A 27,635-nucleotide genomic window follows, 5' to 3' on the forward strand; every position below is an offset into this window, starting at 1 on the left:
TAGAAAACAGTTGCTTTTAGATACATCTCTAATATATGACCAGGTTATTTACAAATGCATGTATTTAACTAGAAAATAGGAAAAGGAATTGGTTTCATCCTCTAGCCCAGTGTTCGGCAAACTGCGGCTCGGCAAACCGTGGCTCGAGAGCCACATGTGGCTCTTTGGCCCCTTGAGTGTGGCTCTTCCACAAAATACCGACTTCTGTGTATGGGCCACGAAGTTTCAACTGCACTGTACGTGCGCGCCCGCACGTGGTATTTTGTGGAAGAGCCACACTCAAGGGGCCAAAGAGCTGCTTGTGGTTCGCGAGCCGCAGTTTGCCAACCACTGCTCTAGAAGATTATAGAACAAAAAGATTATCATTTGCAATTATGTGTGAATTACATTCCAGGAGAAGGATGAAGTCAAACATTAACCTAATGAAAGTTTTTTGCTAGTTAAAATAGGAGAACCAAAATAATGGCAATATTTGTTTCCTTTGCTATAAGCGGTTTTTCACACCGCTTAAATATTAGATATTAAAGATACCAAAAAACTGAACAGTCATGTGTTGCTCTGCACCTAGACTGACATGATTTATTAAGGTAAAGGCTTTTTCAGCTTTTTTTTCTTGTGTGGCATGTAAACGTGATTAACAAAGTGATGGTATTATTTATATATATATTTGGCTAATCCCCACCTGAGAATATTTTTCCCATTGTACATATATATATATATTTTTAATTTGATGTGATATAGGTTTTGGAGTCTGTGCTTTGCTAACCCAAGCAGTAAGGTACCTGAAATTTTTGTCAAAGCCAGAGAGAATGATAATAGCATTTATTTGTAGTTTGTGTCTGTATAATTTGATTGGCCTTGTAAGTTGAATCACTACTTAAGAATTATCACTTTCAGAAAACATACTAAATTTATGAACCTTGACCTCAAAGGCAAGGGAAATAAAAGCAAAAATAAAGAAATGGGACTACATCAAACTAAAAAGCTTCTGCGCAGCAAAGGAAACCATCAACAAAACAAAAAGGCATCCAACCTAATAGAGAACATATTACAGACGATACCTCCAATAACTGGCTAATATCCAAAATATATAAAGAACTCATATAACTCAACAAGAACCAAAAAAATCCCATCTAAAAATGGGCAGAGGACCTGAACAGACACTTTTCCCAAGAAGACATACAGATGACCAACAGGTATCTGAAAAGATGCTCAGTGTAACTAGCTATAAGGGAAATGCAAATCTAATTTGGCATAGGATCCCTTTGGGCTGAAATTTGCATTGGGCCAATAGCAGTTAAATATGTCTTTAACCCTTTGAGTGCCAACCAATATCCTAGGAACTATGCTAAAATTGCCGAGGCATTTTGAGTTAAGGTTTTTAAATTTTTTTCCCACATAAAGAGTGAATTACTAGCATCTAATAGTGACACTGCTGGAGGAACGCAATAGCGCTCCCGGCACTTTTGGCAAAAGACAGGAGGAGCACGATTGCGCTCCCCGGCACTCTAGGGGTTAATGATCCTCTCCCACCCCTTTACCAGTACTTAGCAAGATACCAAACTTTTATAATAGCAGCTTTTTTTGAAGTTAACAGTCTAGCTAGATGGTAGCTAGATATCTAATGCTGTTTACATAATCTATCTGATAAGAAACAGAATTCTTGGTAGTATTCTATGCTTATGGTAGTTCCGGATATTTTGTAATTTATGGGGAACTATTGGCAGCTCTCTTAGGCTCCTGTCAGAAATAGAATGGTAGCTATTGTTTTGTGTGGTTTTTTTTTTTTAAACCAAATACACAGATCACAAGAGATTGTAGGAAATTCTCAGTCTAGAGAAGGTAATGTATATTTGCCATCAATAAAGTATACTTATGGAATGCATGTTTTGTTTTTTAAATGTGTCCTTTGGTTCATTTTTTCACCTTGGCAGTGGAGAGTTTTATTCTCAAAAGGTAAGAAATGTTCAGGTTATATGCAGTAAGTAGGCTCCTTGTGCACTGATGACCTGCTTTTAGCCTGTCCCTTGGCTAGAAGCAAAAAAGCTAGTTACTTGTCTGATTTCTTAGGAAACTAACATTTTCATAGCAGATAAATAATGTTTGAGTTCCATGCCCCCGCCCCCACCCCCACTTATTTTTGTCAGTGACAAAATGATAACTTTTTTAATGCACTGGAAAATGTAATAGTTGGTCATTAGACCAATTGCTAAATGGTAGGCGTGATCATAATTAAGAATTTGTGACTTCTGTGTTCTGTTGCCTCCCCCATAGTTGTTTGTTTTTTTAAAGAGAAACTTAATTTTTTAAAATATTTTTTTATTGATTTTAGAGGAAGGGAGAGGGAGAGAGAGAGAAACGTCAAAGTGAGAGAAGCATCCATCCGTTGCCTCCGATACACACCCCGACCTGGGACGAACCAGGGATCTTTAGGTGCACAGGCATTGTTCAACCAACTAAGCCACACCGGCCAGGGCCCCCATACTTTTTAATGGTGATTGTTTCTCTGGTATAAGGAAATGAATTCCAGAACTCTGCTGAGTTGGAAGGCTCCCTCCCTATCCTTATGCAAATAGTGATTTATTTATTTTGGGGGGGGAGGGGGCAATGGCTGAGTTTCAGTCCCTACCTTCCTAATAGTAAGAAAATTGGCGTAATTGAGATCTACTAGAAATATAGGGTGTCCCAAAATTCACACAAGATTTGCAATCATAGAAAGGACATGTAATGTTCTAGTTTACTAAGAAATATATCATCTGCAATATAGAATCTCTAGTTAACCTCCTTTTTAGAGCAGACAGCACTAAAAGAACAGACATAGCTAATAGGCTAGATGTGAGAGGAATCATGGGTTTTTTGCACTGTTGATATAAAAGCTACCTCTGTGGGCAATAACCCTTAAGGAAATTGCATTATTTTTCAAATTTAATTTAGTTACTTCATAGAACCTCCTGTGTCTCTAGAACAGCGGTTCTCAACCTGTGGGTCGCGACCCCTTTGGGGATCGAACGACCCTTTCACACGAGTCGCCTAAATACATCCTGCATATCAGATATTTACATTACGATTCATAATAGTAGCAAAATTACAGTTAAGAAGTAGCAAGGAAAATAATTTTATGGTTGGGGGTCACCACAACGTGAGGAACTGTATTAAAGGGTCACGGCATTAGGGAGGTGGAGAACCGCTGCTTTAGAACTTTATTCATGGTTTATTGTAAAAATTAAAAGTCCTTCACGTGTTACTGGACTTTTGCTTTTCAGAATGACAGCATTCAGGTATTTATGACCTAGGAGCAGTTAGGCTTCTGACTGGAAATGAAAATGGCATGAACTTTGAACCTGGTTATGCTGCCTCAGCTTTGTAGTTTGCTCTCTGAGTAACATTTTTATTTGTATGTATGTTTTGATGCCTGTGTGTTTGACACTGACAAAGGCCCAGAAGGAACAACTGTGAGTGTTAAGTGATTTTAATGTGTTTTGACTTTTAGAAAATAAAAGATTGTTAGCTTAATATCACCCTGTAGGGATTTTTCTATCCCAAATTTTACTGTATGTGGCAGTAATGATTTCTACCCCCTCTCCCATGAAATCTGTAATCAAGCATTAATCAAATGGGAGAATTCATTTTGGTTATGTAACATGAGAAGGATCCTTATTTTATCTAATGCCCATTGAAAAGTACCCTAATATCTGCTCAACAGATTTGGAAAATTCTGAAGGAATCTCTGCTTTATTGGATCAATTGGGCCTATTCCATATTATTTTCTTTAACTGTGTTTATCCAAGCAAACACTTGGCTGTGAATGTCCCCTCTGTGACCGTCAGTATTGCTGCTTGCTCCTACTGATTTATTTGAATGAGGGGGAGAAGATTGATGCATAACTTTTTAAAAAATATGTTTTTATTGATTTCAGAGAGAAAGGGGGAGGGACGGAGGGAGGGAGAGAGAGAGAGAGAGAAACATCAGTGATGAGAGAGAATCGTTGATTGGCCACCTCCTGCTTGCCCCACACTGGGGATCGAGCCCGCAACCTGGGCACCTGCCCTGACCAGGAATCAAACCATGACCTCCTGGTTCATAGGTCAACGCTGTAAGCCATGCTGGCAGGGCTTATTTTACTTTTTTAAAAAAATATGTTTATAAGTATTTCATAAAGAAAAAGGAATGCCTTGATAGGAATTAAAAGGCCCTGGGCCTTCTCTGTACGGGCTTTTAGAAAAGATGTAAAAACATTTTGAAGGGAGAAGAGGTGTTATGTTTTACCCCATACATACACAGGTACACCCAATGGACAATAACCCATAAATATTATGGACTAATGATTGAGGGTAAATGAAGTTTGTGGCTAATTAACTCATTTCTAATTTGCATTTCCCAAAATATACTTATATATTTTTCCTGTTTTTATCCACAGCTTTCCCATGGTTTGGCATGGACATTGGGGGAACTCTAGTAAAACTCTCATATTTTGAACCGATTGATATCACAGCAGAGGAAGAACAAGAAGAAGTTGAGAGCTTGAAAAGTATCCGGAAATATTTGACTTCTAATGTAGCATACGGATCCACAGGTATTCGGGATGTACACCTTGAACTGAAGGATTTAACACTTTTTGGCCGAAGAGGGAACCTGCACTTTATCAGATTTCCAACCCAGGACCTGCCTACTTTTATCCAAATGGGAAGAGATAAAAACTTCTCCACATTACACACGGTGCTATGTGCTACAGGAGGTGGTGCTTACAAGTTTGAAAAAGATTTTCGCACAGTAGGTGTCTGTTACTCAAAGCCAGAAATTGATACCCAGTCTCTTCAGTTTTTAAATACGAGGCTAGGTTTCCATCCAGAGTGTTTCTTAGCTTAGTTCCTCCTGCTGATTCATGACTAGCTTTTGATTTGGGGCATTTAAACACCTTTATAAGTAAGAAGTGCCAGATTTGGGGTCATTGCTGTATATAATATTTGCTAAAAACCTGCTCTTTTTAGGACTGCAACAATAAAAAGAACTTTAATGAATTTGGCAGTATACAAAGCCAGATAGAAATGTGGCTTGAATTCTCACCATTATTGTATTGTGTTTGCAGTTTTTGAGTATTAGCCATATAGTCATCTTCCCCAGAGCCACCTCCTTCCCCAACCCCACCTGAAGCCAGTGTCTTCTGATTAGTAGACACTTGATTGAAAGTCCGTTACCCCTTTTTTCCTGGTTTTATGTTACTGTCTCAAAGGCAATTTGGCAATTATTTGGATAAGAGGACTATGTAAGTGTTGATTTGGGCTATGTGCTAGTAGAGGTTTGCCAGGCTTCTAGCCTTTTCATTAGAATCAATATTTAAAAGTTGGTATTTGGGACTACTAAAATTTTTCCTTGAAAATATGCATGTATGCCATTTAATTTCTCAGTTCATGTAAGAAAAGTGTTAATAGAACAAAAGTGATCGTTTATATATGGCTCACATAAACTACCCTCCTTGTAATTTAGGATTGTTTAAGAGTCTAAATGTTCATTATTATTTTTCTTTGATTGATAATCCTGATTTCAATTTATTGAGTAATTTAAACATACATTTTATCACTTTGAGACCGGTTTGTTTGGGTATATGTTCCAAAAGCCAGGAAAGATGTCAGGCATCCCAAGTCCCTGTCACTGAATGTTAGTTTGGTCCTTTTATCCCATCTTCATGACAACTAAGATGTCCCCACAGATTTCCAAAATGCCTCCAGAGATAAAACCACCGTCACTGAGGCCACTGGACTAGATAAAGTCCCAAAGAGAATTTGACACAAAAGAAAAAAGTAAAAATGTGGGGGTCATAGAGGATTTTGAAGTTTTGTAAAGTACATGAAAATTATCTATACTAATAAAAGGGTAACATGCAAATTGGTCAGGACGCCCTCACAGTAACAACCGAACAGCAGGCTGCATGGGGTGACAAGGCTGGTGGGGGGGTTAGTGAGGGACAATCAAACGACTGAACAGCAGGCTGTATGGGGCGACCAGGCCGGGGGGGGGGGGGGGGGGGGGGGCGGGCAGTTAGGGGCGATCATGCAGGCAGGCAGGTGAGCAGTTAGGAGCCAGCCGTTCCAGTTTATGAGAGGGATCCCAGATTGGAGAGGGTGCAGGCTGGGCTGAGGGAGAACCCCCACCCCCCGTGCATGAATTTGGTGCACCAGGCCTCTAGTACAGTATAATTGAGTCAGTATTTTGAATGCTGGTTTTGTTCACTTTATAAAATTTGTTGGTATTTTTTTTTTTGCAGATTGGAAACCTCCACCTGCACAAACTGGATGAACTTGACTGTCTTGTAAAGGGCTTGCTGTATATAGATTCTGTCAGTTTCAATGGACAAGCAGAGTGCTATTATTTTGCTAATGCCTCAGAACCTGAGAGATGCCAAAAGATGCCTTTTAACCTGGACGACCCCTATCCGCTGCTGGTAGTGAACATTGGCTCGGGAGTCAGTATTCTAGCAGTCCATTCCAAAGACAACTACAAACGAGTAACTGGGACAAGGTAAATAACGTTTTTCTTTTTGCAGCATTCACACTGTGTTACGAAATCAATATATTAATACTAGATTCATCAGAAAAATATATATTTGTGCAAAAATGTAGATGTGCAAATATAAATTAAAGCGTTGCAGATAATATCATGTAATGACTCAATTTAATATCATTAAATATTTATATTGGGTTATTGCCAATTGGCATTAAAGCTTCCATAATGTTAAGTGAATTTTTGCCCTGGCCAGTTGAGCATCATCCTGTGTACCAAAAGATTGCCGGTTCAATTCCTGGTCAAGGCACATACCCAGATTGCGGGTTCATTCCCGGTTGGGGTGCATAAGGGAGGCATCCCATTAAGGTTTCTCTCATATCACTGTTTCTTTCTTTCTCTCCCTCTCACTTCCTTTCTTTCTAAATTCAATAAAAACATAAATTGAATTTTTGTCTGGAATGGTTCCAGTGACTTTTTTATTTTCCAAAGCATTTTTCTTGCCCTTTTTTTTTTTTTTACATTTTTATAGGTGTATTTAAGCCTAAAGCTTGCCATCTGCTGGTTTCATGCACAGTATTGGGTAACGTTATAGGATGAATTAGTACGCGCTCTTTATGGGATAATATTAATGTTCCAAATATCCCTTCAAATTTTCTATAGTACCTGAAATATGAATGTGAAATGAGATTTTAAATTTTTTCTTATCATTCTGATATATACTTAATTGACATTTAAGGAGGGTGGAGACTCCTTTATTTAATTTAGATCGATTTGGGGATATTTCAGATTGATTTGTAGAAAGCTCATTTCAATTTTTTTAAATATATTTTTTATTGAATTCAGAGAGGAAGGGAGAGAGAGAGATAGAAACACCAGTGATTAGGGGAGAAACCAAGATGGCGGCATAGGTAAACACCGGAGATTGCTGCCTCGCACAACCACTTCAAAAATACAACTAAAAGACGGAATGGACATCATCCAGAACCACAGGAAGGCTGGCTGAGTGGAAATTCTACAACTAGAAGGAAAGAGAAAAGCACACTGAGGCTCAGAGGAGGTGCCGTGCGGAAGTAAAATACAAAGGTGCGGAGGTGCATGCGGAGAAGACTGGTGGCTGAGGACACGGTTGTCTTTTTCAACTGGGAGGGAGTCTCAAGCTCTGAGCTCCAGTTCCGGGCGAGCCTCTGGGGACCCATACTCATATGGGAGAAAAGGGACTGTCTGGCATCAGTCGGAACTCGAGGGCAGCTTTCTCTTGGAGGTGCTCGCAGCGACTGCCGGGACACTGAGAAGCGGGGCCTCTGAGGGCAGGACTGAGAGCAGCCATAACTGCTCCCTCCGCCCGCCCTGTTGATCCCCTGGGACCTCGCCCCGCCCAAGCCGTGCATGGAGGCTTTTGCATATGAAAGGCCTGGCCCTTTGCAATCTGAAAATAACTTAATAAACTGCAGATGCCCCAAGGCCCCACGGCAACTTGCATTGCTTCACAGCTGGCTTCTGCTGGGTAGCCTCAGGAAGAGGCTAGATTAGCACCTCCTTAGAGATCCAGGAGCCAGTGTGCCCGGTGGTCAGAGTGGGACCATCCAGATTGCAGCTCCTCGGATCCATAAAGGACACACTCGGGGCAGACTCAGTGAGCAACAAAGCCCCACTGAAGCAAGTCTTGTCCCGGAGGGGTGTCTCTAGCACAGAAGTTCTCCCACTGCAGAAACAGCTGATTCTCACAGCCAATTGGCCTGGAGGTCAATCCCTCCCAGTGTTACCTACAACAATCAAGGCTGAACTACAACAAGACTGTGCACAAAGCCCACAAGGGGGTGCACCAAGAGTGTCTACCTCAGGTAATTGGGGAGGCTGAGCCACTGGGCCCTATAGGACACTTAGCACAGAAAGCCACTCTATCAACACAGCGACGCATAAAAAATGCCGAGACAAAAAAACAGGACGCAAATGACAGAAATGGAGGAAAGCAAACTACTGGATATAGAGTTCAAAACTACACTTTTAAGGTTTTTCAAGAATTTTCTAGAAACTGCCAATAAACTTAATGAGACCCTCAAGAAATCTAGTGAGACCCTCGAGGTTGTGATAAAGGACCAACTAGAAATTAAGCATACACTGACTGAAATAAAGAATATTATACAGACTCCCAACAGCAGACCAGAGGATCACAAGAATCAAGTCAAAGATTTGAAATACGAAGAAGCAAAAAACACCCAACCGGAAAAGCAAAATGAAAAAAGAATCCAAAATTATGAAGATAGTGTAAGGAGCCTCTGGGACAGCCTCAAGCGTACCAACATCCAAATTATAGGGGTGCCAGAAGAAGAGAAAGAGCAAGATACTGAAAACCTATTTTAAGAAATAATGACAGAAAACTTCCCCTACCTGCTGAAAGAAATAGACTTACAAGTCCAGGAAGCGCAGAGAACCCCAAACAAAAGGAATCCAAAGAGGACCACACCAAGACACATCATAATTAAAATGCCAAGAGCAAAAGACAAAGAGAGAATCTTAAAAGCAGCAAGAGAAAGACAGTCAGTTACCTACAAGGGAGTACCCATACGACTGTCAACTGATTTCTCAACAGAAACTTTGCAGACCAGAAGGGAATGGCAAGAAATATTCAAAGTGATGAATGCCAAGAACCTACAACCAAGATTACTTTATCCAGCAAAGCTATCATTCAGAATTGAAGGTCAGATAAAGAGCTTCACAGATAAGGAAAAGCTAAAGGAGTTCATCACCACCAAATAGATAAGGAAAAGCTAAAGGAGTTCAGCATTAGGAAATGCTGAAAGGTATCCTTTAAGATGAGGAAGAAGAAGAAAAAGGTAAAGATACAAATTATGAACAATAAATACACATCTATCAACAAGTGAGTCTAAAAATCAAGTGAATTAATAATCTGATGAACAGAATAAACTGGTGATTATAATAGAATCAGGGGCATAGAAAGGGAGTGGTCTGACTATTCTTGGGGGGGAAAGGGGTGTGGAGGATGCGGGAAGAGACTGGACAAAAATCGTGCACCTATGAATGAGGACAGTGGGGGAGGGGAGGGCAGAGGGTGGGAGGGGAACCGGGTGAAGCGGAGCTATGGGGGGAAAAAAGAGGAACAACTGTAATAATCTGAACAATAAAGATTTAATTTTTTAAAAAAAGAAATACCAATGATTAGAGAGAATCATTGATTGACTGTCTCCTGCACACCGCCCACCAGGATCGAGCCTGCAACCCAGGCATGTGCCCTTGACTGGAATCAAACCCAGGACTCTTCAGTCCGCAAGCCAACACTCTATCCACTGAGCCAAACCGGCTAGGACCTCATTTATATTTTAAAGTAGCACTCCTATTTAAATAATACTTAAGTTTAATAAAATTATTTTCTTTTTGTGGTGGTTAAAAATCTACCTTCATTGTAATTATGCCAAAGAATTACAGGAACGTACCATAGTTCCCTTTTATCTGTGGTTTTGCTTTCTGCAGTTTCTGTTACTGTAGTTCGAAAATATTAAATCACTAGAGGCTCGGTGCATGAAATTCGTGCACTGGCGGGGTAGGGTTCCCTCAGCCCAGCCTGCCCCTCAGTCCGGGAGCCCTCAGTGGATGTCCTACTGACGGCCACAGCCTGGCAGCAGAGGCTCGGAGCAGGCGTCCTGTGTGTGTGTGTGTGTGTGTGTGTGTGTGTGTGTCTGCTGGGGCCTGCCCCCAGCTGTGCCACGTAGGCTCGGACCAGTTGTCGTGTGTGTGTGTGTGTGTGTGTGTGTGTGTGTGTGTGTGTGTGTCTGCTGGGGGTCTGCCCCCAGCCACACCTTGGAGGCTTGGAGCAGGCGCCCCTCTCTGTTGATATCTCAGGCTCCTGGCCTCCACTGCGTGTTGTACTTTCCTTTGAGCTGTGGCCAGGGTGGGGTGCTGCCTGCAGGCCATGCTTTCCTGCTCTGGGATCACAGCGGTGACCCAGGAGCAGGCGCACACGGGAGCTGCCTGAAGGCCACGCTTTCCTGCTCACTGATCGCTGTATTGCCAGGACACCCAGGGTCACGCCCTGCTGGGTGCTGCCTATGGGCGGCACTTTCCTGCTCTCTAATCGCCTTGGGATCCCAGCTGGGGGCAGGGCTTAGGCATCGCGATTGTGCCGCTTAAGCCCCACCGCCCAGGACTGCACACAGGGCCCGGATGGCGGCTCGCGCTGTCCCGCCCTGCCTGCAGTATGCAAATTAGCCGCCATCTTTGTTGGTGGCTAATTTGCGTATCATGCTGGTTAGCCAATGGGAGGCGTAGTGAAGGTGGTCAATTATCATCTTTGTCTATTAGATAATTTCCAGAGTTAAACAGAGTATGAGTTTTAAAGTGCACACTGTTCTGAGTAGCATGATAAAATCTCCACACTGTCTTGCCCATGATCCTCCCTTTGTCTGATCTCTCCACACTGTGTATGTACACTCCCTGCCCCTTAGTCACAGAGTAGCATCTCGGTTATCAGAACCGCTGTGGTGGAGTTACAGCACTTATAGGAAGTGATTATTTTATTCAATAATGATGGTCCCAAAGCACAAGAGCAGTGATGCCGGAAATCCAGACATGCCAACGAGAAGCCTAAAAGTTCTTTAAGTGAAAGTTCTTGACTTGATAAAGAAAGAAAATAAATCATATGTTGAGGGGAACAAATTTTCTATGCCTAAAATTGTGAAGGAGAAAAATGCCTGCTAGTTCTGCTACCACACCTCAAACTGCCAACATTACAGCAACCGTGTGTGATAAGGGCTTAGTTAGTGGGAAAGGCATTAAACCCACGGGTGGAAGGCGAGCAGAACCTGTGTTCTGACTGATGGCGACGTGGTGCCCCAGAAGCACTGAGCCTACAGGAGGACGTCAGCCCAGGGTCCCCTGACACGAGTGCCCACATTCACATAACTGTTATTACAGTGTATTGTTAGAATTGTTTTATTGCATTATTAGATATTGTTAATCGCTTATTGTGCCTAGTTCATAAATTAAAGTTTATTATGGGTACATATAGGAAAAATAGAGTTCATTACAATCTGCGGTTTGAGGCATCTGCTGGAGGTCTTGGAACGTGTCCCCCACAGATAAGAGGGGACGATTATATTACCTACTTAACACGTTAAGCGCCCTATCAGTCACCAGTGACTGACACTATACTTTCCATCCGGAAGACAAAACAGGCTGGGCGCTTAATGTGTTAAATCAATTCTAAAAGATAGAAATTCAGCCTGTTCACTAAATTCCAACAGTCATTCGAGGATAGAACCTGTTTAAAGTTTAGGTGAGATGAGGGAGCGAGGGCTTTGATTTTAGGGATTAGAGAGACATGATTTTATTTTGTGAGCATATCCAAAAGAATAATAGAACCAAGTAAACTTCTGTCTTAACATGATGCCCAGCGTGACATAAATCTCCTCGCTGTGTTTATTTCTGGGTCCTGTGAATGGTAATGTAGCACTGAACTGCTTTCAGCCTTGTTAGGCCAAGTAAGTAGGCCTTCCACAAAATCATTTCCTGGAAATCATGTAGAATCAGAAGTTTTCTCCTTTCACTTCAGATGGTACACATTTTTAGCACTTAATCCTTTCACATGCACATGAAAACATTTATTGTTAGCAGTAAAAAGTATAAAGGATCAGGTGAAGTTATTGGAAGATATAAAAGACCCTCCTGCCCCAGCCGGTTTGGCTCAGTGGATAGAGCGTCAGCCTGCGGACTGAGGGGTCCTGGGTTCGATTCCGGTCAAGGGCACATGCCAGGGTTACTGGCTAGATCCCCAGTGCGGGGCATGCAGGAGGCAGCCAAACAATGATTCTCATCATTGATGTTTCTGTCTTTCCCTTTTCTTCTCCCTTCCTCTCTGTAATCAATAAAAATAAAATGTTTTAAAAATAATAAAATAAAAGACCCTCCTGTCCTCATGTTGTTTCCACCGAGTGATCTTTTTTCTTCTATTCTTTGACCTGACCAGTTAGATTTTGCTAAGCATTTTTAACCTTTCCTCATGTTAATATTTCAGCACTAAGCATTAGCAATATGTTGTTTCTATGTGTTTATTGAATAAATAAGTGCTCCACCCTTTTACTCTGGAGAAAGAATACAGTGTGTAAATGCAGCTCATAGAGTTTCTTTATTTTCTTTAGCCTTGGAGGAGGTACCTTTCTGGGCTTATGCAGTTTATTGACTGGCTGTGAAAGTTTTGAAGAGGCTCTTGAAATGGCATCCAAAGGAGACAGCACCCACGCTGACAAGCTGGTCCGTGATATTTATGGAGGAGATTATGAAAGATTTGGTCTGCCAGGTTGGGCTGTAGCATCTAGGTAAGTTTAACACTTGTGTTGTAATTAAAGTTGTTTATTTATATCCATATATAATGAACTCATATAACTTACACCAAAAAAAAAAAAAACTCCAAACAATCCAATTACAAAATGGGTTGGGGTCCTAAACATACATTTCTCCAAAGAGGACATACTAATGGCCAATAGACATATGAAAAGATGCTCAACATCACTAATTGTCAGGGAAAGGCAAATTTAAGCCATAATGAGATACCACCTCACACCTGTCAGGATGGCTGTCACCAACAAATCAGCAAATAAGTGTTGGCAAGGATGTGGAGAAAAGGGAGCCCTGGGGCATTGTTGGTGGGGTTGCAAATTGAGGCAGCCACTATGGAAAACAGTGTGGAGGTTCCTCAAAAAGATTTAAAGTAAAACTGCCACAAGTTCCGGCAATCCTACTTCCGGGTATTTATCTGAAGAAATCCAAAACATTAATTTGAAAAGACATATTCACCCATATTTTCATTGCAGTGTTAATAACAGTAGCCAAGTTATGGAAACAGTCTAAGTGTTCATTGATAGACAATTGGATAAAGAACTTGTGATACAATGGAATAGTACTCAGCCATAAAAACGAATGAAGTCTTCCCATTTGCCTCAACATGAGTGGACCTAGAGGGTATTATGCTAAGTGAAATAAGTCAGACAGAGAAAGACAACTATTATATGATTTCACTTATGTGGAATCTAAAAAACAAATAAATAAACTTACAGCTACAGAGAACAAATTGATGGTTGTCAGATGGAAGAGGATTGTGGGGATGGGTGAAAAAGGACTGGATTAAGATGTATAAATTGCAGCCATATCAAATTCGGTGCCTGCCCACCCATGGCGGGCACTGGCCCAGAAGGCTGCCACAGAAACACTGTGGTGCATGGGCCCTGATCCCCTCTGCTGGGCCTCAGGGATAAGTTTGGCTACAGACATCAAGGAAGAAAAAAAAAGAAGAAGAAGAAAAAGATATATAAATTACCAGATATAAAAACAGTCACAGGAATGTAAAGTACAGTGTAGGGAATATCTATAATAATAAAAGCATAATATGCTAATTAGACCGGACAACCTTCCGGATGAAGCTGGGGCTGCGAGGGAAGCCGGTGCTGGCAGCCGGGGGATGGAAGGCCTACTCCTCATGAATTTCGTGCATCAGGGCTCTAGTAGTCAATAAAAATGTAATAACTATGTATGGGTGTCAGATGGGTACTAGAATTATCAGAGTGATCATTTCCTACGTTATATAAATGTTTAGTCACTAAGTTGTACACCTGAAACTAATACAATATTGTATGTCAACTGTAATTGAAAATTTAAAAATAAAGTTGCTTATTTAGTTTTAGAAAGCGTTAAATATATCAGGAAGTTGTAAGGGGGCTTCTTCTTACTCAGTTTAGATTCCAAGTTTTGAAGGCTCATGTAGTTTGAGAATTAGATCTTAGATGTCTTCCTGAGTGCACCCTATAGAAGACCATTTTTATTAATCCTTGAGTATTCTTTCCATGATTATGTCTTTTCAAATTAGTGTTCTGGATTTCTTCAAATAAATACCCAGAGGTAGGATTGCTGAATCTGTTGCATTTCCATTTTAAATCTTTTGCAAATACAAATACATATCCTTATCCTCCCCTTACTTAGAAGGTAACATTTATATACCATTGACTAGCATACTGTATATCAGCGATTCTCAACCTTCCTAATGCCACGACCCTTTAATACAGTTCCTCATGTTGTGGTGACACCCAATTTCATTGTTACAAGTTGAACATAATTAAAGCATAGTGATTAATCACAAAAAACAATATGTAATTATATATGTGTTTTTCCGATGGTCTTAAGCGACCCCTGTGAAAGGGTTGTTGGACCCCCCAAAGGGGTCGCGACCCACAGGTTGAGAACCACTGCTATATATACTTTTCAACATTTTTTTATTGATTTTTTTTTTAATTTTACTATTTTTATAGAGAGAGAGGAAGGGGGAGAGAGATAGAAAGAGACATGGATTTGTTATTCCACACTTTTGTTGTTCTTAATCCTCACCCGAGGATATTTTTTCATTGATTTTTAGAGAGAATGGAAGGTAGGGGTAGAGACAAAAACATCAACATGAGAGAGATACTTCAATATGAGAGAGACACAGGGCAAGGCTCGAGCCTGTAACTGAGGTACATGCCCTTGACCAGAATCAAACCCAGGACCCTTTAGTCTGTGGGCTGCTGACGCTCAACCACTAAACCAAACCAACTAGGGCAATATATATACTCTAACAGCATATATATATACTCTAACAGCATATATATATACACACACACACACATATATATATACACACACACACACACACACACTCTAGTCTTTCTCTGCCTCCTTTACCTTCTTTCTCTCCCTCCCATCCCTCTCCTGCCTCTATTCCCTTCCCTTCCCTTCTTTCTCATTAACAGCTTCATGCTATTTCATTGTTTGGTGATGTTTAGGTTCTGTTATTTTGGTATGTTCAGTTTAGTGGTTCAATTAATAACCCTGTATTTGTGTAGATTTATCTGTAGGATAAATTCTCTGTATGTATGAAATGTTGCTTTTTATCAGCAGGTTTGATTTTGTTTTTTCATTTCTCTGCAGTTTTGGCAACATGATTTATAAGGAGAAGCGAGAATCTGTTAGTAAAGAAGATCTAGCAAGAGCTACTTTAGTTACTATCACCAATAACATTGGTTCTGTGGCACGAATGTGTGCTGATAACGAGGTAAGAAAATTTTAATATATGAAAAATGTGAATTGGAGTTTTATGTACATATAGCAGGGCTTCTTCATGTTTCTTACAGAGACCTATAGGATAGAGACCTAATCCGTTAAACCCCAAGACTCATGAATGTATGTTAACACCCAACACTCATTAAGTGTGTATATTATGTACCCAGTTGTTACATGACCTTTCAAGAAAGTAGCAGGTAATTCAAATCAGAAATAGCACAAATAGACATTTACATTTTGCCTTCTCGGAAATACAGTCACGTGCTGCCTAATGACAGGTACATTCTGAGAAATGCGTTATTGGATGATTTCATTATTGTGTGAACATAATAGAGCACATTTATCACAAACCTGGATGGCACAGCCTACACATGCGTAGGCTGGATGGCAGAGCTATTACTCTAGGCTACAAGCCTATACAGCATATTACTTGTACCAAACAACATGAGATTAAATCAAGCACAAGAAAAATGGTGCAACCAAGAGACCCATAGATCTATGAGGCTGCGGCTGCTGCTGGTGTAAAATGGCATACTGTTTTATAGCAAACTGCCTTCTTTTTAGAAAGAGAACACTCTAGAATTACAGTAAGAAGTTTATAGTATAGTATAGTATAATATAGTATAATCCTATCTAATAAAAGGCTAATATGCAAATCAACCAAACTGTGGAACGAGCAGTTGCTATGATGCACACTGACCACCAGGGGGCAGACGCTCAATGCAGGTGCTGCCCCCTGGTGGTCAATGCACTCCCACGGGGAGCACCGCTCTGCCAAAAGCCGGGCTCACGCCTGGCAAGCTCCGTGGCAGTGGCGGGAGATTCTCCCGTCTCCGCGGCAGTGCTAAGGATGTCCGACTGATGGCTTAGGCACACTCCCTAAGCTCTTAGTCAGACATCACCCAAGGGCTCCTGGGCTGCCAGAGGGATGTCTGACTGCCAGGTTAGACCCGATCCCCGGGGAGTGGGCCTGTGCCGTCAGTTGTACATCCCCTGAGGGGACCCGGATTGCGAGAGGGTGCAGGCTGGGCTGAGGGACTCCCCCCGACGCCCCCCCCGCCTGAGTGTGCACAATTTTTGTGCACCAGGCCTCTAGTAAGTATTTAAGCCAGTAACAGACATTTATTATCATTGCCAAATTGTATATACTGTACAGAATTGTTCTGTACTTTTATACGACTGGTAGTGCCGTAGGTTTGTTTACACCAGCATCACCACAAACATTTGAGTAACGTGTTGTGCTACAACATCAGGACGGCTGTGAGATGGCTATGACATCACTAGGTAATAGAAGTTTTCAGCTCCATTGTAATCCTTTGGGACCATCATCATATATGTGATCCTAAAATGTCGTTAGTCGGCACATGGCCGTACATGACCTAAATCTCTTAAAGATGTAAGAGAAAAAGGCAGTGTGTTTTAGTGTGTTTTGTGTTGTCTTTTTCCTGGTACTGTTGCATTTGATTGGTGAAGTGCTTGGAAGTTTTCTTACTGCCCTCGGCTTCTTTACAGTGCTGCCTTGTTGCATATGGATCAAGCAGCATTGTACAGGGCTATGAAGGCATTGAGACTCATTCTTCGTATACTTACAAAAAGCATGTACTGCTAGCTAGACCTATCTCATATTTGGGTTATTTTTATTTGAAGGAGACTTTATATACAATTCTTTCTTCATGTGGTAGATATATTTGTCCATTTAATTTATGTTTTTTTAATTGATTTTTTAATTTTCAGAGAGAAAGGAAGGGAGGGGAATAGAGAGATAGAAACAGCCATCTGCTGCCTCCCACACGCCCCCTACTGGGGATCGAGCCCGAAACCCGGGCATGTGCCCTGATCCAGAATCAAACCAGCAACCTTTTGGTGTGTGGGTTGATGATGCTCCACCATTGAGCCAAACCGGCCAGAGTCCATTGAATTTTTGTAAATGTCAAGTACTTTTAACTGAATGGAGACTTGGCTTTGTAAAGGAACCCTTTATTAGTCTTCATTCATTCACTTATTCGTTGGATAAATATGTACAGGTCGCCATGTACTAGGCATCGTTCTAGGCCAGTGATGGCGAACCTTTTGAGCTCGGCGTGTCAGCATTTTGAAAAACCCTAACTGAACTCTGGTGCCGTGTCACATATAGAAATTTTTTGATATTTGCAACCATAGTAAAACAAAAATTTATATTTTTGATATTTATTTTATATATTTAAATGCCATTTAGCAAAGAAAAATCAACCAAAAAAATGAGTTCACGTGTCACCTCTGACACGCGTGTCAGAGGTTCACCATCACTGTTCTAGGCACTTGGGTTACATTAGTGAAGGAAACAGTGATCTCTGACGTGGTGGAGCTTACATCTATTCGAGTGATGTAGTAAATAAGTATTTAGTTTGTGTTAGGTAACAAATGCTGTTTTTCGAAATGAGAAAATCAAACAGGACAAAGAGAATTTGAGAATAGACCAGAGCGTGGCAGAGGACAGATTGCGGTGTAATTGGGTGGTTGGAGGAGGCTTTATTGAAAATGTGACATTTGCACAAAGATTTGAAGGAAGCAAAAGAATCATACATGTGGATATTTTGGGGGGAAAGAGGATCCCACAGAGAGAACAGCTGTGCCAAAACCCGAATTAATGTTCTGAATTATTATTTAAATCCAGAATTTTATTTCTTTAGTTTTTAATAATAGTGTAGTTAAGTTGGTTGAGGGAATCACTAGCAGGCATTTTAACCTCAGTTTTGGGGGTCCACTTTTGAGACCTATTTTCTTAGCCCTATGTCTAGATTTTCACTGGCCAATTGTCTTAACAATAATTCTGGCCAGAGTTCACGCTGGCAAATCCAGTGTGCAAACATGTATACTCAAAGGGTCAATTTATTAGTAAGAGTAGAAATAGGTGTTCTGGACGTACATATTCTGGAGAAACCAGTTCCTAGCCGTAGAAACACCTACGGAGCCAAATTAGTGAGTGGGATCTTAGCAGAATGATGTGATGGGTTAGACGGGAAGCCTAGTGGTCGGTGTGCATGCCATACCCAGTCAGTGTTGCTCTCCAGCTCTGTATAAAGTCCACAGGTTGCGTGTCATTGTTGAGCATACATTGCAACATACTGGCCAAGTTTACAGCTGCTTTTAATCCTAAACACATTTTTTAACATATTTTATTGATTTTTTTTACAGAGAGGAAGGGAGAGGGATAGAGAGTTAGAAACGTGGATGAGAGAGAAACATTGATCAGCTGCCTCCTGCACACTCCCTACTAGGTATGTGCCTGCAACCAAGATACATGCCCTTGACTAGAATCAAACCTGGGACCCTTGAGTCCACAGGCCGACACTATATCCCCTGAGGGCAATCCTAAACACATTTAACTCTTCTTTGGTTGATCTCCTTTAATCTCAACAATAGCACCTCTCCAAATTGCTATATTAAATGAATTATTTCTTGGCCATTTTCACAAACAGGTCTCATCTATAATCATTTAAGTAGCATCTTTTCCAGAACTTTTCTTTTTTAAAATAGACTTTATTTTTTAGAGCAGTTTTAGGTTCACAGCAAAAATGAGTGGAAAGTACAGAGAGTCCTCATATACCCCTGACCCCGCCTGCACAACCTCCCCAGTTTCCATCCAGCAGCTCACTGACTCACTCATTACAACCCATGAACCTATACTGACACACCATCACCATCCAGAGTCCATAGTTTACACTTGGGTTCACTCTAGCTGTACATTCCATGGTGTGTAGTAATGTCCAAAAGTCATGTTTTTAAATATACAGGATTATGGAAGTATATGCCAGGAATGTAGCAGGCACTAGCAAGTGGTAGTTATTTACATTTTTAAGTAGAGATTTTGTAAACCCTCTTGTATTGTGAAACCTACTTATAATTCTTTCTTAAAGTCATTTTATTTGTTCTTTTCCTTTAGAAAATAAACAGAGTTGTCTTTGTTGGAAACTTTTTACGAGTCAATACTCTCTCGATGAAACTTTTGGCATATGCACTGGATTACTGGTCAAAAGGACAACTGAAAGCATTGTTTCTAGAGCATGAGGTATGACAGCAAAATAATGTTTGTGAATTTTAATAGCATGCTTTTATATGCAGGCTTCTTGTGTAAAGTACAAACTGCAATTTACCTAAATTGTATATTGATTCCTCACTGCAGTTTGAATTGGGGGATCAGGGTTACTGTAACCTGGCAGGCACCGCATTAAGTTGAGGCTTCACAGTTCTGAGAGAGCAGTATCAGCTCCTTAGATATTGGGCTGCTTGTACACTTAGTGGATCTTATTTTCTCCCCTGAGGTAACAAATGTTAAATGTGAACAATACAAAACTATATAATTTAGCAGTGAAAATGAATCTTCCCACCACAACCTCACCCTCACTGCCAGAGATAACCACTGTTAACATTTTGGAGTATATTATTCTTTTTTTTTTTTTTTTTTTTTCATATTCACTACAGCCAGTTAAATTTTGATCTAAGCAAATATCAGTTTACATAATATTTCAGATTAAGTAAATTTACCTCGAATTATTTTGTTTCTGGTCAGTCAACTGGTTACAAGAGTTTTAATAACATGGGTTCAGAGCATTTCCTTAAAAGCATGCATATTTCACTGTCACTGCTCTCACTGTAGAGATCAGAATGAGAAACACCAAGTTGCTGCATGCGGGATGGAGTCACTGAAAGTGGCAGGCTTAGCCAAGGGAAGTTAATTGAGGAAAGGGGGGGAGGGGGCACAGAATTGCAATAATAGCCCTAGAAATTTTAGTGTCTAAAAGCCACACTTTGCTTTGCCGGTGTGGCTCAGTGGTTGAGCGTCAACCCTTGGACCAGGTTACTGTTTGATTCCTGGTCAGGGCACATGCCCGATTTGCCAGCTTGATCCCCAGTAGGGGGCGTGCAGGAGGCAGCCGATCAATGTTTCTGTCTCATGATTGCTGTTTCTCTCTCCTTTTCTCTTTCTCTCTCTGAAATCAATAAAATCAATAAAAAGACATTTAATTTCTTTTAAACCACACTTTAAAAGTAGGTATTTAAAAGGTGTATTTATTGAGAATACATTTTAAAATTTTTTATAATAGCTGACAAAACAAATCGGTAGATTTCTGAATAGATGTTGTTATAATATAAATGTGTTCTTAATAGTGGTTCGTACTGTATGATAATTTAAGAGCTGCACTACATTAATAATTGTTTTAAATTATACAGGGATACTTTGGAGCAGTTGGTGCACTTCTTGGGCTGCCAAATTTCAGCTAAAAGCATCAGGTTTATCTCTGATAATAAATGTCATCCAAGAGGAACTGAAAACCACAGGCATAATTGCTGCATTATTTGTCACTGGAAACGGATAAAAGAGTAGCACTATTCCTGTTGCTTTTTAAATGTCAAAATGGTAAGCTGCTAAATGTTGCCATAGTAACAGCAAGAACTCGGTAGCAGGTGAAGTATTTCTAATTGAAATGCTTTCCCTTTTGTATATAGCCAGTGTTAAATCCTTAAATGCAGTACAGCCTCTGATTATTGAGCTTTCTCTCAAAAAGATTTTCTATTTTATGTAGCCAACATTGCAGTACTGTATGCTCAAACAAATCTTAAAAGGCTCAGAAATGTTTATCTCGTAAAAATAATTAATTCTGAATATTTGTTACAAGTCTGTTCTATGTTTTGGGTATTAGTAAGCAGACCGTAACATACCCTGTATCAAAATTGAAATGGCAATCAAAGATGATAATTTTTATGTGATTTTAGAAGTGTCAAGGCAATACTAATTATTCATTGTTGTTTTCCTAACATATCCCCCCCAAAAAAACATGTTTATGTGATCTTTGCCCAGAAGTATAACCTTTTTAAAAGAAGTACCTTTTTCAAATGCCATAATTTAATTGAAATATTAGCCTGAATTTTAAATGAATCTAGAAAATGCACATATTTGGTGACATTGCACTTTCTCGATTTCATTGTTAATCAGTACATTTACAGTGGTTAATATTTTGTAATTGGAAGCTTAATTATTTATTTGAAAGTCCTATGATGAGGTCCCAAAGACTCTTCTAATGAAGTATGGTTTGCATGCATTGGAGAGTTCTTTCTGTGCCACATTTATCTCAGGGCCAGACTCAGTCCTTTCTGTCTAATTAGGTCTGAACCATCAAAGCTAAAGACTTAATTCTATTATGGACAGCAACAAAATCACATTTATTCTAAATTGATGTTACAGAAGTCAGAGTTGTTTTGAAACTGGAATTCAAAGGCCATACTGCAGAATTATAAAAGGATCAGTGTTTTGTACATCCTGGTAATAAAAGAATTATAATTCCTAAATTTACTGTAAATCCCTTTGCCTTAGAATTTGTTCTCTATTTTGAATCATTTTTTATAATGTTATAAACCTTTTCAGATTTTTACTTTGGCAGTAACATTTTAGAGCTCAGCAACGTCGTTAAACTATTGCTCATGGTTTTTATGAAGTATTGAGGCTTGGGAAGCTAGTCACCTCCGTAAGTTACAGTAAGTCTGATGTGCTTTGAAGAACGTACAGCTGTTTCCCTTACGGAGAAGTATTGTGCTGTTTCCACACAACACAGTTTGCTCCATGGAGAACAGTTTTCACTAGACTATCAAGAGGTGCTTAGAATTTTCAGAATCTGTGCTCAAATACTTATAATTTGGTTTTCTTTTATTTAAAGACATTAATATGAGAACTGGTGAATATGTAGAGAAAGTATGTCAGCATAATTTTTTAGAATTTAGAATATTTAGATCTTTGGATTCATGTCATTCAGTAGATATTTTGAAAACCTCCGACCAAACGTTTCTTTCATGTTTCCTTTGTATTGACAAGATATTTCAGCCAAAAGCCGCCAATTCAACTTATTTTAAAAGTTTGTGATTTGGGCATTGGTACAAAAAGTTTTAATTCTGAATATTTGAATATTTTAAAAGACCATAACTTCAAGTTATATTTCTGTGGCAAACGGTACATTAGCAGCCATAGGCTTAGGTGGAAATGGAATGATCAAAGTCTCTACAAGTTAGTTTGATCAATACTTTGTTTAATTTGGGACTATGATTCCTACTTTCTGTCCTCAAGAACTGCAGGTGCTTGCTAACAAGCATGTAAAGGGGAGTGCCGTCTCACCACTCTGCACTTGGCTTTTCTCATGGATAATCTAGAATGACTGGAATAATAAGAACACAGAACTATGATGAAGGCTGCCAAGATTCTACTTTTGTATTATGACCTCCATGTGAGAATACAATGGCAAATAGGTTTGGTTATAATCCCAATCACTATAATGCCTCACCATTTTGTGTTCTTGAACAGCGCTAATAGAAAGAAAATGAGGCATGTGAAATTTTACGTTTTCCAGTGGGCACAGTTAAAGTAAAAAGAAATGGGTGAAATTCATTTTCATCATATATTTCAATTTAATTCAGTAAATATCCGACATGCTATTGTTTCAACATGTAATCAATATTAAAAGTTACTTAGATATTTTACGTTTTGGTCTTTTGCACTTGGTATTCAAAACCAGTTTGTATTTTATACTTAGAGCGCATCTCAATTTACACTAACCATGTTTCCAGTTTTCAGTAGCCAGATTTGGGTAGTGGCTACTGTATTAATGCAGTTTTAAAACTAGCTCTTAAAATTTGGCTTTAAAAAGCATGTTGGAGAGGGAGAAATATGGGAACCTTATTTTTTAAAAACAAGGGATAGGAAGTAGCTCGTTTGGATAGTTAATTTTATACAGACAAGCTGTATTTCTGACCATTCCAAAAATACCTTACATTGCATCCTATCCATCATGGTGTCTCCTTTCCCAGTGATACTGATAAAGTGCCCAGCACACATTCTGACTGCCCGCAGCACTCTCCAAAGCGCGTATTTCCTACACTGAAGCAAATTTGATGATTCCAGTGACTTAAATGCCCCCCCATCTTATCTAATTTACTTTTGAGAAGCCAATTTTAAGGGATTAAAAAGAGGCCCTATTCTTTGTTGAGTCATGTACAAGAGAATTTTTAACTTTCGGATTTAATTTTCATTTGTAAAAACTGGGTAACATTTTCAAATGCAGGAGCACTATCAACTTATTTTGAGGCTCAGTAAAGAACACAAGGTCTAGATAGAACTTGTCACGCCCCAAAAAAAGATTGCCTTTTAATTAGAGAGTTTTAGAACTAGTGGCTTTCAGTTCCATACCCCAACTTCCCCAGGACAAAGTATTGGTGGACTTGCCTGGCAGTTCCTTGTTCAGCTACTTTATTTAAATACGTGGACTCTTAGTATAGGAAAAGTCAATGCTATTGCCAATAATACACATGGTAATTGACAGGCCTTTAGGAAGTTCAGAATATTTGCCAAATATTAGATTGCAAGGGTTCCTGAGTTTTTTGCCTTTGTGTGCAAATGTGATTGCTGTGTTATAAGTTCTGGTTTCTGAAAGTTTCATTTCTGTAAGCGAAAGGATGCAGCTCAGAGGGAAGTTTTTCCTCTGTGTCCAGCGGTACTTTTGCCTTCTAAGAGTAGCTCATCACTCTTAGTCTTTTTTTTTTTTTTTTATGTTTTTATTGATTTCAGAGAGGGAGAGATAGAAACATCAGTGATAAGAGAGAATCATTGATGGGCTGTCTCCTGCACGCCCCCTACTGGGGATTGAGCCCGCAACCCAGGCATGTGCCCTGCCGGGAATTGAGCTGTGACCTCCTGGTTCATAGGTCGATGCTCAATCACTGAGCTACACCAGCCAGGCTCGCCTTGATTTTTAAGGCTGCATTCTTGGGTGGAAAGCTTAGCAAAGCAATAGCTTCTAAATGTCCTTTGTAACCAGTCTGTATTATATAGAAAATTTTTCATATTTTTTGTGTATTATTTTTTTCTGGTTGAGCACTTAATGCTTTTTAATCTATTGCATTTGAGAATGTAGTTTAGAAAAAGACTGAAAGAATAATCACCAGAAAAAAAGAATGTGCATCATTTTTCATTTAACTTACTGCGTTGTGGTATGTACTAGTATAAGCAAAATACTAGAAACATGTTGCCTTTTGTAATAATACTCTTTGACCTGTTTAAGATGATTTGCCATGAAATGTCAATGATGTCCTATTTCCTAGTAAGTTGGTTTATCTTACTGTGTTTTATTCTCACACCGGAGGAATTCAGCCAACTTTGTTTTTTCATCAGATAATCTCACAAAATGGTATGCTTTGTACTACCACTACCTGTTTTCAGTACTGAGCCTGGTAACTGGCAGACCCAAGAAAGAATTTTCTTCCTTTAAAGTGTTTTAATAGCCTATATTTTAAAAACTGTTGTGAAAAGTAACTCATCACAGCTTTTGAGTAATTTCCACTTTCAAAAAGTTCCGATGTCTTCAGCAGTCCCTGTTGTTCGGGTTGTCAGTCTTGTGTGGTCAGCGGACGTGGGGTCATAATTTGGTTTTGTATTAGAGATAGCACCGGTCACTGGCCTAACTTCTTTAAATGTTTTCTTTATTTGTAAAACAAGGACATTGATTTGTCACAGTGGGATCATCAGTTACCATCAAGTTCCTGGGAAAGGCAGGTACTTGCCTCATATGGCAGCGTCTGCAGTGACTGACCCAGTCGGTTCAGATGCTGGCCTCATGTCTTGGGATGTATTTTATGTGTATATGTTGATAGGTACTGGACTTGAATTCTCACCCAACCAATAGGATGGTATTAGTTATTTATCATGTTATGTTACTGCCTATAATGAGCAAGTAGATATACCTTAAACTAATATGAAGGGATACATACATATATTAAAGTGTGTAAACATATCTGGAATTTTTGTTGTGTTAACTTCAACATTATATGTGCATTATTATAACTTTATTTACATTCTGGCCCTTACTATAATCAAAGATTATTTTTCTTAAACATTTTCAGTCTGTTTGCCACAGCTGCCACTAATTTTGTGTTTAAAAGAACTAATGAGGAATGTATTTTTCAAAGGCATAAATGAAGGTCAAAATCAAGATTTTGAATTATATAAATATGCAACTAAATTTCAATTCTAAAATAGTGCTATTTTTCTTTTTTTGCTATTTCTTAACATCTTTCACACGTTGCAGGGCTTACAGTTCCAGTAGCTATCAAAGGGCACATCTGCTTAACATCATTTGTAAAGTATGAGTAGATAACGCAGATGGTTTGAGGTCACTTGAGCCTGCGCCCCCCCCCCCCCCCCCCCTGCATCATGGCTGCTGTGCCCGCGGTCAGCAGTTGTCGCAGGTGTGAAGCCATTTTAAAATCTGCCGTGTTTTTTACGAGGTGCCCTTTTTAGTTTACAACATTTAGAAACAGCACGTAACTCTAGTCTCCTTGTCCAAATATAATGAATGGAATTAGATGTAAGTCATGTTAAGATGGGTTTATCATTTTTTTATACATTGTGTGTTTTCACTTTTTTTGACTTTTTACTGAAGTTCAATGGCATTTGTCTTAATTCTGCCCAGTTACTGACCAAATCATAAAGAGATGTTTGTGTGTGTTAACTTTACTTCTACAAGCCATTTCAGTTTAAGTTGCCTTATTCTCTCAAGTTGTTCTTGTCAAGTTGTCCTTGTCTAAGCTTTGTCATGTTGGAATCCTAACACTGAATCTGATGTAAAAATGTATGATGTGCTACAAATTTTATTCATAACAAACTAAGTTATAGCCTATTGTAACCTATAAGACATTTTTTGTAAATTGTCTAATTTATTTTTTCATTTATGTACAGTTTCTTATGTAAATTTTTAGACTGTTTGTTGTGGCCTGTTCTGGAAACATTCTCCTCCTCTTCCTTAATGCTTATTTGCATGAGAGAACCTTGGGTTTGGCTGTTTGCACTGTAGGATTTGGCTGGTTTGCACTCTATGGCCATGAAGCCAACTTCAGCATTCTGCCTTCTTTTCTGTAGCTGGACTTTTTCTAGTTTTGTTCATGTTCTAAATGTTAAAATCATGCTTATTTCCTACTTTCCAAATAAATTCACTAAGTTGTTTACTATGTGCATCTTTGTATGAATTCTTTATTTTACATATTGTGCTCCCACATTTCCATTCTGGTTCAATGTCGGGTCTAACTGAAGTCGGCTACAGCACAATGTACACGCCGAGGCAAGGACTATGTGCAGACTGGTCACCTCTGCATCCCTGTGCTTGGCACAGAGAAGGCGGGCGATAAATAAATAAATAAGTGTGCTGAGTGAATTCATTGTAGAGACGTGTTACCTCTCCAGTCCGCCCATCTAAGACAGAAGTAACAAAGATGGTCACCACCTTCCTCTCCACAACATTAGGAAGCGCCAATGTTCCTCAGAGATGCAAACCTTGAAATCTAAAATGCAAATTAATAAAACGTGAAAAGTGCTGCTTTTCCTTGGCTGGAGGCCATGCTGCGCCACTCAGAGGTGAGTGTGTTCACATCGTCCCTCCACGCCTAGACGTGCTCCACAGGAGAGGTGCCGGTGCTCACGGCACGTGGTATCACACAGCTCAGAGAGGCTTATTTCATACATGTTTCCTCTAAACCAGGACTTCATCCATTTATTTTTAATAGGCAATGCCTGTTAGATTCAAGTAAAAGGGAGGGGGGGGGATTTGATTACCTTTCTTAATATGTGAGGAATGAAGTTGGAAAATTGACTTCCATGTTTTCATATTGTGTGACTGTCTAGAACAGCCGTGGGCAAACTACGGCCCGCGGGCCGGATCCGGCCCGTTTGAAATGAATAAAACTAAAAAAAAGTACCCTTTTATGTAATGATGTTTACTTTGAATTTATATTAGTTCACACAAACACTCCATCCATGCTTTTGTTCCGGCCCTCCGGTCCAGTTTAAGAACCCATTGTGGCCCTCGAGTCAAAAAGTTTGCCCACCCCTGGGCTAGGCTGCAGGCACATAGGAATGGTTGGAAACAGGAAGACGGCCGTGTGAAGTACATAACCTGCCTATTTAAAAAGAAAAATCCAGTAAACCTGAACGAGGATGAAAATGGAGACTAAGGGAGAAAATG

General features: G+C 39.7%; 1 protein-coding gene and 1 non-coding gene across 3 annotated transcripts in view; both read left to right on the plus strand.

Moving 5' to 3' along the window:
* PANK3 (pantothenate kinase 3) overlaps positions 1-26,629 on the plus strand; it is a 30,026-nt gene extending 3,397 nt beyond the window's left edge. The window contains exons 2-7 of one of the 2 annotated variants that reach the window (XM_070414446.1): positions 4,418-4,770; positions 6,263-6,516; positions 12,654-12,830; positions 15,469-15,592; positions 19,523-19,648; positions 20,812-26,629. In XM_070414446.1, the coding sequence (XP_070270547.1) occupies positions 4,418-4,770; positions 6,263-6,516; positions 12,654-12,830; positions 15,469-15,592; positions 19,523-19,648; positions 20,812-20,862 (1,085 nt within the window). In that variant the 3' untranslated portion in view covers positions 20,863-26,629. Of the gene's footprint in view, positions 1-4,417; positions 4,771-6,262; positions 6,517-12,653; positions 12,831-15,468; positions 15,593-19,522; positions 19,649-20,811 lie in introns of those variants that run through there. The other variant, XM_070414447.1, reaches the window with a different exon arrangement.
* Positions 13,651-13,784, plus strand: LOC139011897 (small nucleolar RNA SNORA5). Its single transcript, XR_011471710.1, has one exon. It is a non-coding gene; the product is annotated as a small nucleolar RNA SNORA5 (small nucleolar RNA).
* Positions 26,630-27,635: the final 1,006 nt, after the last annotated feature.

Source organism: Myotis yumanensis, unplaced genomic scaffold, assembly GCF_028538775.1.
Source record: "Myotis yumanensis isolate MYYU_CA2020_CCGP unplaced genomic scaffold, mMyoYum1.0.hap1 SCAF_5, whole genome shotgun sequence".
Taxonomy (NCBI): Eukaryota; Metazoa; Chordata; class Mammalia; order Chiroptera; family Vespertilionidae; genus Myotis; species Myotis yumanensis.